Below are 17,793 nucleotides of genomic sequence, written 5' to 3'. Positions count from 1 at the left end.
CCTCTTGTTGCTTTCTTTTTCCCTTCGACCGCTGCTTTTTCCAACTGTTTCTCCGGGTTGTAAGGGAGTCGTTGGGATAATTGAGTCTCCCACCCGAAGAAAATCCCTTGGAGCTATTTTGTACGCTTGTTGGACTGCTATAATCACCGACCGCACGCCTGCACGAAACAATTCTTTCTCACTTTCAAAATTCTATACATTTTTACATAATTTCTCTGTTTTTTTTTTTGGTTAACGCTCTTCATATTTGTCGTCCTTAATCACAGATAACCGTTCAACCAAATATCTGTCAGTGTTATATGTGAATTTATCCCTCATGTAATTTAAAGTAAATCCCTGGCGATTATTCGTTCCTTTTCCCCGTCGTATTACATATGTGAATAATTTTTTTTAACAATGTTGGAAATTATCCTCACTGTTCTATTTTTATGCGCTCCCATAATCCTGAAATTCTGTAACTGCACGATTTTGTTATTCTATCTTTTTTCCCAGCGATTGGAAAATTGTTTATAGCCGGGTGTATCGCATTTGCACTGAGGTTAAGTGGATTTCTCTGATGATTGTATTTGGGAGTAAAAACAAGTTTTGCACATTTAAACGGTACTCAATATACATGCAATAAATTCAATACAGCCGGCTATTCAATTGATGAATCCCATGGAAAACGCGTTAATCCTTGCATGATACCTCTTCTCTCGATTTTCCGTTCTCCCCTCTGATCCACTCGCGTCCAGGAATTTGGGGATATGCATTTAGGAGTGAACCCTCGCTACTGGAAAAGCAGTCGGTATTCGCATAACGAGCAATTGAGTTACTGTTTTAAGTTGAATGCTCAATTTGAGGGTCGTAAACGAATAAATAATTCGCTTTCTCATCACCAATTTTTTTCATTTATTTCTCTATGATAGATGGGTAGATATCGAGGGGGAGAGAATATCCTCAAATTGAAAAATAAATTTTTGGGGATGGATGTGTTGGAATGAAATTCCTGGTAATGCCTATTTGCCAGGAAGTCTCCTGTCTTTGTAAATAAACTAAACGAATTCCCCGAAGTACTTGAATTTCCATAGACCACATTCTCCCCTTATACCGGGAATCTTCAATTAATAATTGATGAGTTTCCTCAATCGAATTAGAATACCTCGATTATGGCCTTCAGTAGGAAGAAACTTGCGACTAGCCACACGACCCGTGCAAATCCCCCGGGGACTTAATCAGGAATACTCAAGATTACTTAATCCAGGATCTGACAAATGCTCGCTATGCAGGTGCCCGGCGGCCGAATGCCATTTGAAATCCTGGAATGTGATGTAACGATTGTGCAACCACTATCTTCCCCTACCCATCCGCCCTCTTCTGGAACACCCCTCATAACTGCCCCCCGTACGCTCCCCCTTCTTTATTATTGTCAGACGATGTATGTTGATTGCCACGGAGGAATGTTATTCCACTGAGGGGGTAACACGACAGAATTATTGTCAGTAAACACCGGTGAGAAGGACTGGTCTTCATATTTACACATACTGAAGACATATGATTAGAGTCAATGCTCAATATCGATGCATTATCTTTCGTATTGCTCTCACTGTGGTATAAACAGTCTATCAAGTAAATATAAACACATATCCTATGAATTTTTCATGAAATGCTGAAATAATTTTTTTTTCATTTCAAGATGAAGTGAAATTATCAAAGAAATAAAACGTAAAAGCTTTTCCGTTTGAAGATAAAAATTCATAGGTATGTTTTTGACGTAACCTCGCATTAATGTAGCCCCCTTTGTTTACCCCAGAACCCATTTAACATAAAGGAAAAAAAAATGTATCCCAACCAATAAATGTCTTACTGTGCGTTAGAGTGGAGATTTTTGTGTTTTTGTTCTCTCGGCAGTTGGATACACAATGCGCGATATTCGGTACAAATGGCACGATGGCTCAAAATCTGTCAGCATCGCGAGTGAGGTGGAATTGCCGCAGTTTCGCGTGCTTGGTCACAGGCAACGAGAGAGAACCATAGGCCTAACCACAGGTACATATAAGCAAAACTAACGAGAGAATAAAATGCATACAAGCGAGGATGCAAAAGTTGAAAGAGCTGAAATAAAAAGAAATATATAGAGACTGTCTCATACGCTCGTACCTCTCTTTATCACGTCCATCCTGTGTACACTTTACTCTCGCCCCAAAGAGCCAGAAGCGAGAGAAAGAAATTAACTGGCGAGTGGAGGAAAGGTGGAATGGCGAGAAGTGATACGCTAACTATCGCTGACGAAAGAATGGGAATGAGACGATGAAGAAAATGAGAGATAGAGAGAGAGAGAGAGAAATTTAAATATATAAAATTGCGGAAAAGGACCTATTATGGATGGTCCCTCTGAGAGAAGCCAAGAAGCCCCCTGGATCTTCCAGAACGTTTTTTAGTGCTCAACAGATTGCCATCTATCTGTATTTTTTTCCAGTTTACAATAGCTGATTTTTTAAATTCATATTTATTTCACCTCAATTATGGAATGGAAAAAAATGCTTGAGCAATCTATTGAATTTGAGGGAATACCGGAGACATTTCCTGACTATTTTGGCACGTGGCTGTACAATGGGCAAAATTTTATAAAGACGATAAAGCAAATTATTGTTATATAAAGACAATAGTCTCATTCGAAATAGAAAGACAAGTTTAGGAATTAAAATATGTAATAGAAAAAGGTAAGTCGTGGAGGCCCCCTCGGAGCCTGCGACGCGCTAATGTGCCAGGTGTGTCCAGAAAGGTATGTACCAACCGCAAGGGGGGGGTCTCTCTCTATTTTCAGTCGGATACACGATGAGAGACATCCGGTACAAGTGGAACGAGGGTCCCAACAGCGTTGGTGTCAGCAACGAGGTCTCGCTGCCTCAGTTCAAGGTCCTCGGTCATCGACAGCGGGCGATGGAGATTAGTTTGACCACCGGTAACGTATGATAAATTACCAAAGAAAAAACATCAGCGAAATAAGTGCCCTTCAATCTCGCAATCGCATTCGCAATCTCCCACCCGCCCCACCCCCTTTTCCACGACCCGAAGTAATAATCTAAATTGCCTCTTTACGGAGACATCAAATCCCCTGAACCAGCTAGAGAAATGACGACAATAATGGAAAATTGGTGGAACTCTGTACCTCAAGTTACCGCTCAGTTCAATACCCTAATTTAACCTATGAGAATTTCTATTAGAAATTTGAGAGAGTGATAATTTCTTTATTCACAATAGAGACATCAAAGCCCCGAACCATTAACCACTGGCCATCCTCAACTCGCCGAATCACTGTCATCCGGAGTTTACAATTTCCTCTATTCCACTATTTCGGTTTATGCATGATGAAATAGGTGTTGGCCAGAAACACTAAATTTCCGGCCCCTGAAATTGATGAGTTTATCAGTGGATGATGGCCAGCCAAGCCCCTAAGGTGCTATCAATATCCACCACTAGCTCACAAAAATAGTTTTATAATAGTTCTCTTGGAAGTTATTACTAAACGGTGCCCATGAAATTATTTATCCCAGTCCCCTCGGGAACTGAATAGCCATTCAATTTCAAATAAGACCTTTGAGTTGACTCTCATCTTAAATTTTCCACCCCCAGCGCTCCCCATGCAACGACAATTGAATGCATATCTGTATTCACTCGTGTCCATATCACTTGACCAGAATCTCGATATGATCTTGATATTCCTGTGCTGGATACGTCACATTCGCACGCCTGCATCCAAGATACGCAAATACGTGTGATCGGCTGTCTCACTTGTTCCTTCCATTCACTCGCTCTGTATTCGCTCCAATCCCCTCCTCCTCCTCTCATCCATCCGGAGCTATTGGATGCAAAGGCCGTGTACATTCGGGCAATAGAGTCCAGCCGTTTGCTAGCAATACAAGCACGTTATACAGATATCCAGGTGATATCCGCTGAACGCTCGGAGTCCTTTCACCATTCGGTATCGACGGCTATTCATGAATGTAATCGAGAGGGGGGTGGAAGGGAGGAGAAGGCCTCTATTGAAAGATGGAGTGAGGCCTCGAATGCATCGACGCCGGCCGCCACGACACGCCGACTCTATGAAAGAACATTGGACTCTGGGGACGGGGGAGCTCATCAAGCACCTCTGTAGGCGTCTATGAAGAGCTCATGTGCTATATTCGAGATGCAAATGTTGATGATATGCGTAGGAAAGCATCATCCTCCACTTTGTATTTCTAGTCTGATGAGTGATAGGGTTGATTGTTCGAGACATTATTGGAAATTGAAATTAAATCAACGGTATCGACGAAGAAACCTTTTGACTCATCACTCTCCCTATTACCTCAGATATTTCTTTTCCGCTGTGCAGCTTGTAAATGACTTCTCACCCGGACCGAGACAATTATCTCCAGCTAGCACTCCACCAAGCACCTTATTATCCTCTCACTTTTCTCCTCTTTTAAATTCATCGCTATTCGTCTCCCTTCATCATAATTGTTAAACTTTCGGAGGGAAATATGAGGATAATCTATCTCCGACAAATGCTAATTTCCTAAATTTGCCCTCGATCATAGTGTCAATGACACAAAATAATACATCCGGAGCTTTTCTAGTCGATAGTGAGTTGAAATATGTCAGTGGGGATATGGTGGAGTATTAAAGCCATAGAAGGGGATCATGTAATGAGTGGAACGAGGAAATACGATGGCAATAGAGAAGAGGGCTTCATGCTGGGCTTTACTTAGCTTGATGAAGGCTTTGATTACGACTCGGATCACACCGACTGACCCACAGAAGCCTCCCGAAGCTAAATTACCCACCTCAATCTCTTCCGAAACCCCTCCATCTCTCCTTCGTACTCGACTCATTGCCACTCCGCCTGTCCCGGAAACAAACCGGCCCATTCTCTTCATCTCTCCATTCAGCTTGTTAAGCACAGAAAATGCGCGTCTTCAGGCAAAATTCAAAATGTTAAACAATGATTTTGTCAACTGAAAAATTTCAGATAAAAACTCTCATCTCATCAGAAATATTTGGATATTTTGCGTCTGAGTCAAGAGGTGGATTATCCTCGCTTTATAACCTCTCACGAGTTTTCCTGCCACAATCAAAGCCTTAGTAATTAAAACGGGGAGAAATAGGGTATGGGATGAGGGACTAGGCAACGCTCACCGCAATCGAGCGAACACATAACCCGCACGAGCGCCTCTTTGAAGGGCCCTCTCCCAATGTATTTCACTTCAACCACCACCACCGCATCTTCACATATTCACTAGCCCCTAGACCCATCGGATGCCTCGGGGAAAAACATTTTCTCGTCGAATTAAGGGAGATTTTTTCTCTCTTCTCTGCAAACGAAAACATATAGTTCCTCAGGGAGGATAATTAATTGATTGTAAATTGGATATTTCCTTTTTTTTTCCACCTAGTGTTCCTTCCACCCGAATAAATACTCGTAATTACCTTGAGGAGAGTTTCATGTTCAGTATTTGTAATTAAATTTTCCGTTGTACTTGTAATACAAAAAAATCTCGTTCCGGAAAAAATATAGAATTTAAAGATTCAAGTAGAGTTCAATGAAAAGTCCACTTTTTCAGTGTAAAGGGTAATTGGATTTGTACTTGATGCACTTTAGAGAGCCCCTGACCTCGTCGCACACCTCAATGTTTAATGATTTGAGTTGAATGAGACGTCTTCTGTCTCACATACTCCAGTCTATACGGCCTGCGTACTCGACTTCTCCATCTTGTCGGCCAGTGTGGGCTCTTGACATTGTCACCGGGGCTTTACATTGGCTTGAGGCCGCCACCGTGTCATTCTACAATAGCTCGTTTTCACCATGTAGGGCCATAGCTACATGCTTTCGTGTCACCGTTAACCGACAACTCTCATATCCTTCGTGCACATTTTGGGAAGGACGGGGGAAATTTTCGGATGGAGAAAGAAAAATATTAAGAGCCGAGAGATAACTTTATGCGGAAGAAGTGATTTCAATGATAATGATCCAGCATTCGTTTGATTCAAACCAACGAGAAGAAACACAGGGATTCATAATCAAAGTGAAAGAAAAACCTCATCAAAAGAAGTTTCTTGTCCGCTTTTTTTTCCCCCGAATCAGGGTAGTCGTCAGTAACTCTTGCATCGACGCTCAACGAGATCAGCGATGCCAAAGGCTACGATCCATAGAGAGAAAAGAGAGCCCCAAGATTATATATATTCAGATAGTGCTGACTGTTTCAAAAGATTTTCCTTCTGCCGCGAGCGATCGACCTCGAGGGAAAATAAGAACGCGAAACGAGGGGATTCGCGGGACCTGAAACGCGCGTTTTCCATTCCTCCCATAAATTGCAAACTGGACGACATAACGACCGAGCGGATTCAGATGTTCAACCTCGTTACCCCCAAAACACAAAAGAGAATAAATGAAAATGGATAAAAATAATGAGGCGATAAAAGTTGAGGGATGAACCCAAGTCAACGATAATTTGAGAATGACAATTGAGGGAAAATTATTCACCGGCTAGAGAAGATTATCGCAAATAGGGATGAGGGTGAATGAATAGCAGGGTTGAGTCGGACGTCTCAAGACCAATCCATCCGCCGCTATCGTCCCTTCAACTTAACTCGAAGAGAAACCAGAAAGAGCGGGCTTCGAAAAAATGGATTAACGAACAGTTGAGAAACTACGATTCTGAAATCAAGATCGTAATGTTACGGGTTCAGACGACCGCCTGCATGGTGCTGACGCATTAAGTCACCGCAATGGGGGAGCCGGCAAGGGGATTATAAATACACAAGGTTCTACAAGAAAAAAAAATCGCTTGCATGTCAATTTAAGAGAAACAAATCGCAACACAAACAAATTCAGCCAGCATTATGTCGTAACATGATAAATTATTGAGCATCAGTTTTACCACCATTATGGGCGGTAATATTTATTTAATATTCCGAAGATACTATACCGCCCATTAAACTCTAGCCCCTTTTATCCTCAAAACCACAACGGCCCTTTCAGCAACGAACCAAATGAAAAATAACGGGACGAAGTAGTAGCGCTCGAGCTTTTGTCAGCCGAGGTGTTGTCGTGGATTAAAGAGAATTCTGGTAGACATAAAGGTGGCAAGGAAAAAGCCATAGACATCGCGTCATTAGAGAGTTACAAAAATCTCCAATGTGAAAGAAAGAATTGAGACGGTGGATTTCTGCCGGGATACGAAGAGCACACGAACTACTGTGGTTGCTGTGATGAGATGCGACGAAACCGGACGACCGAAGAATGAGATGGTCGACATGAGAGTAAAGGTACCAAGGGGAGGATACAGTCAGTGAAAATGAACAAAAGAAAATGAGGACATGGGAGAAGTGAAAAGAGGTACGCAAAGAACGTGACTACACTGAGTCTGTTCGCGTTGCTTGTGAAGATATTGCAGAAAAGTGCTTATCAAGGCAACACATTAACATTTTTCTCGAGAAAAAAATGAAAAAACAGAAAATGACGAGGTGAAACGGTTTTTTAATAAATAAAATGAGGGAATTCCAAGCAGCAGTCTGTGTGCAAGGTCATACCTTCATTTAGCCATTAATACATATGAATGAGGGGAGGTTCAATGAATTGAAAACAAATTATTATTATTATTGTGCTCATCTTATACACTTTAAAGGAGTGAATTATTTTCGATAGCTTTGGGATGTTTAATTAGGAATTTTCTTCAATTTGAGAGAGACTATAATGTGATAAAATATTTAAAGAAGGTTACGGGAAATTTAAATTGTAAAATATTAGCAGTGAGGAGCTTTTTCGATTGCCGAGCTCCTGGGGAAATAGGAAGTACGTTGAACCCGCCCACGCAAATCACTTGGATGCCAGCAAAACTGAGGATAATTCCGCGAATTCCACCAAATATTAAATAATCTCAATTTCATTATCTTCCCCTTCATTCCATCAGACTTCGTATTTCCCAGAATAAGAGAAAAATCTAATTTTAAAAAGGTCAGAGGTACGAGAATAACCTAAAACAACTGAAAGTATACTTCTATCCATATACAAAGAAGAAAAATAGAAGAGAAATTGTGACTTTAACGCGAGGTATAGAGATAGGTCAAGCGCACCTCCTTCGAAACTAACGAGGACACGACTATGTACTGTCAACCAAAGTGAGGAGGACCAAACGCTTGAGAGGGAAGAGGCAAGGGGTGTGAAGCTGAAGAGATACTGAGTTGAACAGAGACAACGTATAATACACAAAACACGAGAAAAAAGCTCTCCCACGAATATGCAACTTCATTCTCTTTGACGTTACCCAGACACATCCCTCCACTTTTCTTTATTTGCGTTTACTTGATAAAAAAAACCCTCCAGTCGTGCGAAGGCCTGAGAAAAAAATATTCAAGCCTCCGCTGTGAAATCATTTTTGAGAGCAAATGACGTCAGAACGTAAAAAGCCTAAGTGAGAAGAGAGGAGAGTAAAAAATTTTCCAAAGGAAAAAATTACAGCTCCCTAAAATCGAAATGGCCGAGAGCTTAGGAGAGCCCGGAGAAATAATGAAAAAACTCGTAATAGCTCACAATGGACGACATGAAATTTATAAATAGCATCGTTTCTCAGATTCCCATCATCATTTCCTCGATAAAAGAAGTAGTATAACCATGCGTGAGGGCGACGTTGGCTTGTTTCCTAGTTTCTTGCTTATTCTATTCTCCTTATCGAATAAATCCTATATACTTTGTACTCAGTGGAAAGCTTACTGAATAATCTTTCATCTGACACGCAAATCATTTGCTTGACATATCACTAATATTGTAATCCACTTCAATTTCCAACAATTCGACTCTATGTATTGAGTTGGACTTTTCACAATACTCCCACCTCTATTAAATAATGTAATAATATTATATGTATTTTTACGAGTTGGTAAAAAAAATGGGAATTCAGTTGACCAGAAGAGTAGACAAATCAGGAAAAGAAAAAACTTGATTTGCAAAGAATCAAAACAACCACGAGCTGCTGCGAAGGCAGAAAGATCACAAAAAAAACGTGACAAGTCAACAAAAGGTATTTATGGCTGAGAGTGTAGTGAGAAATACGGCAATAGCCAGGGCTGTGTAAAACTCAGGAGGAAAAAAACCAAAAAAATTGAAAAGACTCAAACCAAGAGGGAGAGCTGAGAGTGAAAGAGGGAAAATCGCCTGGCGATTCGTAAAAGCCAAGTTTTACGCGGGTAAACAGTCTTTACGACTTTGCGAGCCAAGTTATTCCACGTTAAACTCGGCTGGATCAGTTTTGGTGTAGTTTCCCGGAGGGTATATAACCCAAGACAGTGGGGAAAGATACGGTGAATACACCGAGGGAGAGTCAGTGGCAATAGCCACCTAGGTATAGAGCCCAACCTGAGGTTATTACCTTGTGCAGCCGATCTCCCTGGGTATACGATGTACTGAGTCCGTTGCAAGCTCCAAGTGCTTTCTCCTCTTACCCCCTCAACCGGTCCACCCAGCGGTGCAAAGTGTGCAAGTTTCGTGTTTTAAGACCCTGCAGAGCTCCACCAAGCTCCCGGATGAGGGTGGTGGAGAGTGGGTGGAGGGCTTGTTCGGTTATTGTGTTTGCCATACAGAGAAAACCAGTGGTAGTAACTGAGAAGGACGTACATGAGCTGGTTAGTGTCGTAAAGCCCAGAAGGTAGATGGCTGGTATAATAGCCCTCTCCCTCACCCCCCCCCCTCAATTTCCTCCTTAGCCCTCAATAATTGCACGTCTTAATGGATGAAAAATAAAAATTCAAGCTTGTTTTTTCAGCTGGGAATTATCAGCGCTCTCAGCCACCGGTTTCGCCTCTCACCGAGAGACAATAAAAATTTATGAAAAAATAAAACGATTGATTGAAAAAAATGATATTACATTGTAGTGCTTATTGATGCTGATGATACTCATAGTGTGCAATATGTTTTGCTTTCTTTTGAATTGCAGGTAATTATTCTCGGCTAGCGTGTGAAATCCAGTTTGTGAGATCGATGGGATACTACCTGATTCAAATCTACATACCCTCGGGATTAATCGTGATAATCTCATGGGTGAGCTTTTGGCTAAACCGAAACGCAACCCCCGCTCGGGTAGCCCTCGGAGTAACCACTGTGCTCACCATGACAACCCTCATGTCCTCGACAAACGCGGCCCTCCCCAAAATCTCCTACGTCAAGTCAATCGACGTCTACCTGGGCACGTGTTTCGTCATGGTCTTCGCCTCACTCCTCGGTAAGTAATCACTGGGCCCACAAATACCCCCAAAAATAATAAACATACCCCCCGACCCTGAGAACCATTAAAATCACTAACAACATACGAATGTTGAATACTTACACGCTGACACAGTAAAACAATGAAACACACAGTGATGGTGATAATGATGATGATGATGATGACGATGATGATGATGATGATAAAGCAAATGAAAAGAGAAAAAAATTGTTGATACGCACTTGTACTATCATCCACTCACACAGATGGGTGTGACAGCTGTCGGAGGGTGCCATGGCTTTTCTTTAAATCTCAATGATTGCAAAAAATGCTGACTGTTGACTGATTAATGCATCAGTCGTGGCTGGAGCTGCTTGATAATGAGGACTTTGATCATTCGATCCTCGCGAGTACTGGAACAATCGATCGATCCTAAACACTGCATACTGTTGGCACCAACATTTATTTACTAACATTTAGTTTATCAAATATTACTGTTGATTTGGGCACAATCGTAATTTTAACCGTGCGTACGAGACTAACACGGTGGGCACACTTATTTAGCTGAATTGACATATGTTATTCACGTATTTTTCGTATTTTGATGGTGAAATGAAAATTATGAAATTTTTACGTAATTTTTGACAATAATGCATTTTGCATCAGCGACAGTGTGCAGCGATTTCGATTGATCGAGCGGGCTGACTAGCGAGTGACACACGATTTGCTCGTTCAACTCAAAATTACCATTCACTAATTGGTCATTGTCGTTAATGTTTGACAAAATTTAGAGTTCAAAAGTGAAGCAACATTCTGAATAATTAGGTCTGAAATGTCGAGCGATCGTGTCGTGAGCCGTGGAACAATCGATCGATCCCAAACAGTGCACACTGTTGTAAATTATCGTTACGAAACAGCTGAAAGAACTTCATTATTAAATGATTTTTAATTAACTCAATTATTACAGTGTATTTGTACAATGCTCTTGCTCTTGGATATATGAAAAACGCAGTGTGCAATGATTTCGATAGATCGTGCGCTCCCTCGTCTCACGTAAGACTCCAATTGCGGAAAATATAAAGACAATGGGCTCGGATATAACCGGAGTCACGGGAGTCTAGTCCTCCGGGCAATTGCTCTCGTCCCCGACTGACTAAATCCACCCCAAGAGATTCAAATTCTATCTCGGTTCTATCCCCCAACCCCTCAGTCAATCCTCAACCACTTCAACCCATCTTTCCCGTGTTCGTACGTGATTTTATATTGTCGCGGTGAGACGATTAGAATTTTTTTATTTTTCCATTTAAACTGAATCTCTCAGTAACGCTTGTCCCGGTTTAATGTAACGATGCGCTCCACCTTATCCCTATCGTTCCCTTTTCAAAGCCGATGGCGCCGATCGGGTGCATTTCTCGGGGTTGTAAAGAACTTTGAAAAGATGGTTGAGCTGAAAGGGAAGGGGGTTAATGGAGAATTGTATATTGTTGAGGGTGACGAGCATCGGGAATGGAGTAGTTTTCACTTGCGATGGGGAAAATGACAGTGCGGCTTCGTACTCAGGGCTCTCATATCCGTGAAGTACTTCGGGGATAAGAGATTTTCATGAGATCGTCGTGACACTCCAATGGTAGACGGGAAGGGAATGGTTATTACTGGGGACCGACGGTTGTGGGGAGTTAACACCAGGCTTGTTCAGTCAATCTTGTTTATTATACATGGGGTATTCATCTTATGAGATTCTCAAACATATACGTCAATGGTTTCATTACACGGGCAAAGGTGTTCGAGATTTTTACAGAGTTTTCAATTTCCATATATATTCACATTCTATGTGAATTCAACGTCATTTGATATCTTCGTTGATAAATCCACATTTCGCCTGACGTGTACGTCTCAAAATTAATTTTTTGCCAAATTTTTCTCAAGATTGATAGAATCCTTCCAATTACTGAGCCCACAAAAAAAATACACCTCCATTCAAAAACACCGTGTGACACTGATTCGCAATTCGATTTTCCGCCCCATGGAATTGCGGAACGAGAGCTGCGTTAGGCGGTAACTCACCAGCGACCTCAATCATCGTCGGGTAAAAAAATATACATATTTCTCCATTAAATCCCAAACCCCCTAAAAAAACTCCCAATCTCGTTCGAGGGAAAATAGAAGAGCAAAACCAGATGAACGCGATATATAACCCCCAGGAATGAAAGAAAAATCCCAAATTTGTTTCCATTCACGTCAAAATAGAATTCCGGAAACGATTTCATCCGGAGCAGGAGGTGTGACAAAAAAAAACAGAAAGAGAAGATTAAAAAAAAGCCTACCGAAAAGAAAGTGGGGGTGGAGTTGAAGGACAGACGCTTTGATAGTGTTTCCACCTCAAATGTACCATCACAGACGAAATACTCCGATGACCCGGTCACGAGGGATGATAAAAGACGCGCCGACAGGGTGATAAAAAAAAATATATATATTTTTATACAGGTTCGTACGTTGCCAACATGCAGCCAGTCTTGTCACTCAACGATTTCATGGTATGCCGAACGCCAGAAATAACCCCTTTTTCCTGAGAAACTCTAGTCACCCCATTCCCTCTTCCCTCCCCTCGCCCTCCTGCTATCTATCCCAGGCAAATCCATTTATATATTCCACAAAGCCCGCGCCGTTAACGGCGTCATATCATTGTGACGTAATTCCCCCAGATATGCATGATTTCACAAGCTATATTTCACCTAAAATTGACGAACCGATATTTCCCCGCTAATTATAATACCCCCTCACGATTCCAATTTCTCATCCCAGTCGGAAAATTGTAGTGACGTCGATATATATTATAACCCCCGGGGGAAATATTCCGCTTCATTAGAAATTTCGTACGTGGAAATGGCGTGCCATGATTAGCTTCCTAGTTGTTATGCTTCTATTACATTATGCGATAATCCGCAAGTGCTTATTTTTTTCATATACCTAAATTGAAATGAGCAACGTAGAGCCCGAGTAACTAATGTAGAGAGAGTAACGAAAATATAACTAAAACAGTATTCGTATGTAGTTCCAACCTAACGTTAAGAATGTAATAATAAAAATAGGGGTGGCCGTTCCGGAGGAGATTTAACGGATACCTCTCTCGACGAATTTGCACAGGTACTTGGCATATATGTATTTCAGCCATTTGCGGTGATTTGAGGGTTGGTCCAACTGCGTGAAGTAAACTCCTGCTCACAGATTTACCCCTCACCCAATCACTCCCTCTCTCTCTCTCTCTCTCTCTCTCTGTTTCTCGCATGACATGAAAAATCATTTACGTTGAAGGTAAGAGACAGATTAGTTTGTCGAAGATAGAGAGACCGGTATTTTTGAGTCTGATCGAATAGGTATCTAGATAGACATGTCAAAGATGGTAAATCTGTCTCTCTCTCAGTGTTGCGTTTATTTTTCTTCTTTCGGTCTACACTTTTCCATGGAATCACTCATAAACGGAACCCGCCAGTTCTGTCCGTCAGACTTTCTTAATTCTACTCCCTCACAAGTCCCTATCAACGTCAGCGATTCGCCTTGACCTTATTTGTTAGATGAGCTTGACAAAAGTTTTATTCTCATATTTTTTTGAATGCTGCCTTCTTGGTCAGTTTTGGCCTCAGCTCTCTGAAGTGTCCACGTAATAATATTTCATATCCTATCCGGATATCATTCTAAAGATCCCTTTCTCTCTCTCTCTCTCTCTGACCCGTATCTATGTTTTATTCGTCTCAAATGGTGTGATCTTTCCAATTTATTTGAAATTACACCGTATTACATTATAAATGTCAGTTAGGAATAGATCAGACAGAAGTTTTCGATTCGATATTTCGGCCCCACGTCCTCAGTCTACAGTTCAGAATCCTTTCCTCTATTCTTCATAGTAGATGAATGAAATCGTAGGCTCTGCCGGCCAACCATTGGCAATAGTTATCGAACACTAGGGCGCTGCGGATGTGCAAGAAGCTCTAGATGTCGCTGGCATAATAACGATTTCCGGATTATTTCAGAGACAGAACAATCACCGCAAGGACCCACCACCGTCAGCATGTAATCCTAGGTGCATATTCAGGCGAGGGAGAGAGAGGCCTATGGAGGGCTATTACACTTGGGAAGTTCATCTATCGAACTTCCGGAATTGTGCACGAAAACTATTATGTACCAATGCTACCTGGCTAAAGTTTTACTGGCCCGCACACAGGGAGACGCCCGAGTCTTCGTTCCACCCCATTCACTGATTTATTGGATACCCTGTTTTCGATTTATTGATATTGTTGTGGCTCATTTAACCATTTTTTGGCCATTGGGGTCGGTTTATTCACTGATCATTAAATACGGTGTTTAGCAACTGTTATTGATTCACAGAGTACGCCACCGTCGGTTACATAGCTAAGAGGATTGCCATGAGGAAAAGCCGGCTACAGAAGATTGCTGAGAGTGTTGAACTAGCGAGAAAAAATCCAGTACCTGGAGTGCCTGGAGATCATGGGGACCATGCGCCCAAACAAACTGTGAGTACCGCAAGCCAAAATCAGTGGGTACTCCCTCACACACCTGGATTTTATTTTTTTTTTATTCGGCAACTTTTGGGGAGATTCGACACTCAGTCTGGTGATTCAATAAATACTAGAAAAAAATTTAATATATTTTATTGTAATATAGTGAGTTTTAAGGGTAGGAAACCACGAATTCTCAGAGCTTTTTAAACTCCCAATTCGCACAGAGAACACGACTCGCCTTCGATTCGTGTCGCCTCCGAGCTCGTGCATACTTATCAGCTCGTGCTACACATGCTGAATAATATACTATTTTTTCGCAATAATATCTCGCAAACTAGAATTTATATCCTCGTAAAACATTTCAAACTGACTGCAACCGCACTTTATGTGACAAATAAAGAAATAGAAATAGAAACACGAGGAGAAGACTCGGAGTTGCCATATACCGCCAGAACACTTCCGTTTTCACTTCTCCGTCCTTTTTTTCGCTCTGTGAAGAAAAAGGGCCTAAATCAAGCTTAAGGAGGAGGGGCACTTAGTACGACTGCGGGTAATTTATGAGCACAAAACATTTTCACGAAGGCTGACAGGGAGGTTAGGCGAGAGTGAGGTGGTTTCGCCTACTTTCCTCTGAGAAATTGGTTAATTAACTTTATATAATTGGGTCTATCAATTTACTTCCCTCATTTTCTTCGGTACTTGCATGTGGGACATCACGATGAGAATGAAAGGGAGGGGGAGAGAAAAGCTAGAAAACGTGGGCTCGTCGCCCAATCGGCCTGACAATGAGAATTACATTTACTCAGAGAAGCCAAACTCTGTCTTTGCATTTTTATTTCTGGTTTCGGTCTCCGGTCCTCCCCTTTTTCTCATCACCTGGATGATAGAATTGAATGCAATTATGGAGGGAGGGAGGGAGTGTAATTAATTGACACAGAATCATACTCTTTGAGCATTTCTACTTGGCCAATTTTCTCCTTGAATATCTTCAACATATCCGCCACGCCAACAAATTTCATTTTCGCAACATCAGTCGCAATGAATGGGGATTTATCGCTCTAGAGAGTAAAGAAGAAAAGCTCGAAAATGTAATTTTCCGGACTCCCATTTCATTTTAGAAACTGTCCAACTCAAATATCCCGAACATTAATTTGAAACACTTGGAATACTCCTGGATCCGTCCCAAACATAAATACTCAAAAGTTGGGGGCGTGAGAGAGCGGTTAAAAAGATGTTCTACATAAAATGAATTCACGATTCGGAAATTCAATGCATAAAAGCATTGAGACCGTCTCTACCACTATGAATTTTCTTTTAATCTCGTGGATTGTTCAGTGATGGGGTCGAGCGGGATAGGGAAGGAGAGGATTGAGTGTATAGAGTTGAAAAAGAAAATATTAAAAGCATCGGGTGAAAAGGGAGGGAATATTCCGGCGTAGCGCAGCGAGTGTCCAAAGCACAGCGGCTGAAAAAAAAAGAAAATGGAGAGAGAATATATCAAACAGACGAGTACAGTGGAATTTTCTGCAGTCAAATGAGAAAGGTTGCTTTAATTAGAGAGGAATGAATTAATTATCCAGCCAGAGGAGTCTCCCCGGCTAAGATTAAATTGTGTCGATGAAGGGACAGTATTCTTTCTCAATTTTATTATTCTGTTTTCATCTTTTTGCCCAATGTACCTCCATTAATTTCCAAAGTACTCGGAAAATCTCATTTAACTTGGGGAAATTCTCTTTAGCAATAGTTTCCTATCATTTCAATTTGCATAAACGATTTATAAGGATAAATGATGTAAATGAGAAGAAAATTTAAGAAAACTTAATTCTACTCCTCGTCACACGATCAGAGCATAATGTGTTTTTTTAATTAAAAACACTCTTGTTGTACATGGAGAGAATTTTTTGACAAAAATACCCTCTACCGTTCTACAAAGGTGTATCATAAATCATCATTACCGTCTTTCCGTTCCGAAACTTGAAATAGAATATGTAATAGACAAGGAGTTTCCCACTTTCTCCCCCAGAAATCTACTCCAATGCTACTCGTCTAAAAAGCATTACTCACCTGCTCATGAAATTTTAATTTTGTTTTTATAGTAGACTTATATTGTTCTGTAGTCTCTTCCAACTTTTTTCGTGAGCATGAATTCATCTTATGTCAAGGAAACTATCGCAATTGATTCCAAGTGTTCCCGGATTTTCACTCATTGAATAGATTCATTCCATGAGTCTCCAATGGATCTACCGTTGTCCTTGATGAATTTTTTTTCTGGGTCAAGTGGCCCCCAGCAGAAAATACAAATTCAAGTGGAAATTATTGATAGAATCAGAAGTTGTCGCCCCTATACCCAGTGAATAAATAGAATGTAGCCTAAATATTTTATCGACCTGAAAAGGTTTCGCGGACACCTCTGGTCTCCAAATTCATCCTTCCGTCCATTTAAATAAGTAATTAAATTGAATCACCAGTTGGGGTATCTCGTTAGCCACTCCCTCCTCCCTTAATGAATAAAGAAATGTCACGGAGAGAACAAACGCAAAATCAAGAACATTATTTTCCTTTGTATTCGGGAGATGGATAATTTTTTTTCGACGCGTTCACACTCGTCTTATGACCTAAATTACTTTTTTTCACAAACAAAGGCATTAGGGATGATTAATCGTTTAACAATAGAATTGAATCCAGCATTACAGTCCCTGATTGTGAAACCTGTTGAGAAACGTATCGAGAGTCAGGTTTTCAGGTTGAAAAACTGATCGGTGACCTACTCGGGAATCTCCCTGTTGTTGCATGCTATCCCAAAAATATCCAAAGGGGTTGTGACCGTGATGGGAACACCCTGTGGCGAACTGCCGTGTCTCTTGTAAGTGGTCCCGTGTTGTCCAGGAGGTGCGGTTCAAGGTCAACGACCCCAAGGCCCACAGCAAAGGTGGAACACTGGAGAATACAATAAATGGACGGGCCGACGAGGAAGCACCACCAGTGCCACAGCATTTTATACATCCTGGCAAAGACATAACCAAGTTGTATGGTACACCATGTATGTTTCCACTCTT

General features: G+C 41.3%; 1 protein-coding gene across 10 annotated transcripts in view; it reads left to right on the top strand.

Annotated features, from left to right (window-relative positions):
• LOC135167443 (gamma-aminobutyric acid receptor subunit beta) overlaps positions 1–17,793 on the top strand; it is an 89,778-nt gene that overhangs the window by 60,930 nt on the left and 11,055 nt on the right. For 4 of the 10 annotated variants that reach the window (XM_064130641.1, XM_064130640.1, XM_064130650.1 and 1 more), the window contains exons 7-11: positions 1,891–2,028; positions 2,807–2,944; positions 9,954–10,238; positions 14,604–14,749; positions 17,606–17,777. In XM_064130641.1, coding sequence (XP_063986711.1) covers positions 1,891–2,028; positions 2,807–2,944; positions 9,954–10,238; positions 14,604–14,749; positions 17,606–17,777 — 879 coding nt within the window. The remainder of the gene's footprint in view (positions 1–1,890; positions 2,029–2,806; positions 2,945–9,953; positions 10,239–14,603; positions 14,750–17,605; positions 17,778–17,793) is intronic. The other 6 variants (XM_064130642.1, XM_064130648.1, XM_064130645.1 and 3 more) reach the window with 6 other exon arrangements.

Source organism: Diachasmimorpha longicaudata, chromosome 11, assembly GCF_034640455.1.
Source record: "Diachasmimorpha longicaudata isolate KC_UGA_2023 chromosome 11, iyDiaLong2, whole genome shotgun sequence".
NCBI lineage: Eukaryota > Metazoa > Arthropoda > Insecta > Hymenoptera > Braconidae > Diachasmimorpha > Diachasmimorpha longicaudata.
This window is presented reverse-complemented; position numbering and strand designations above follow the sequence as displayed.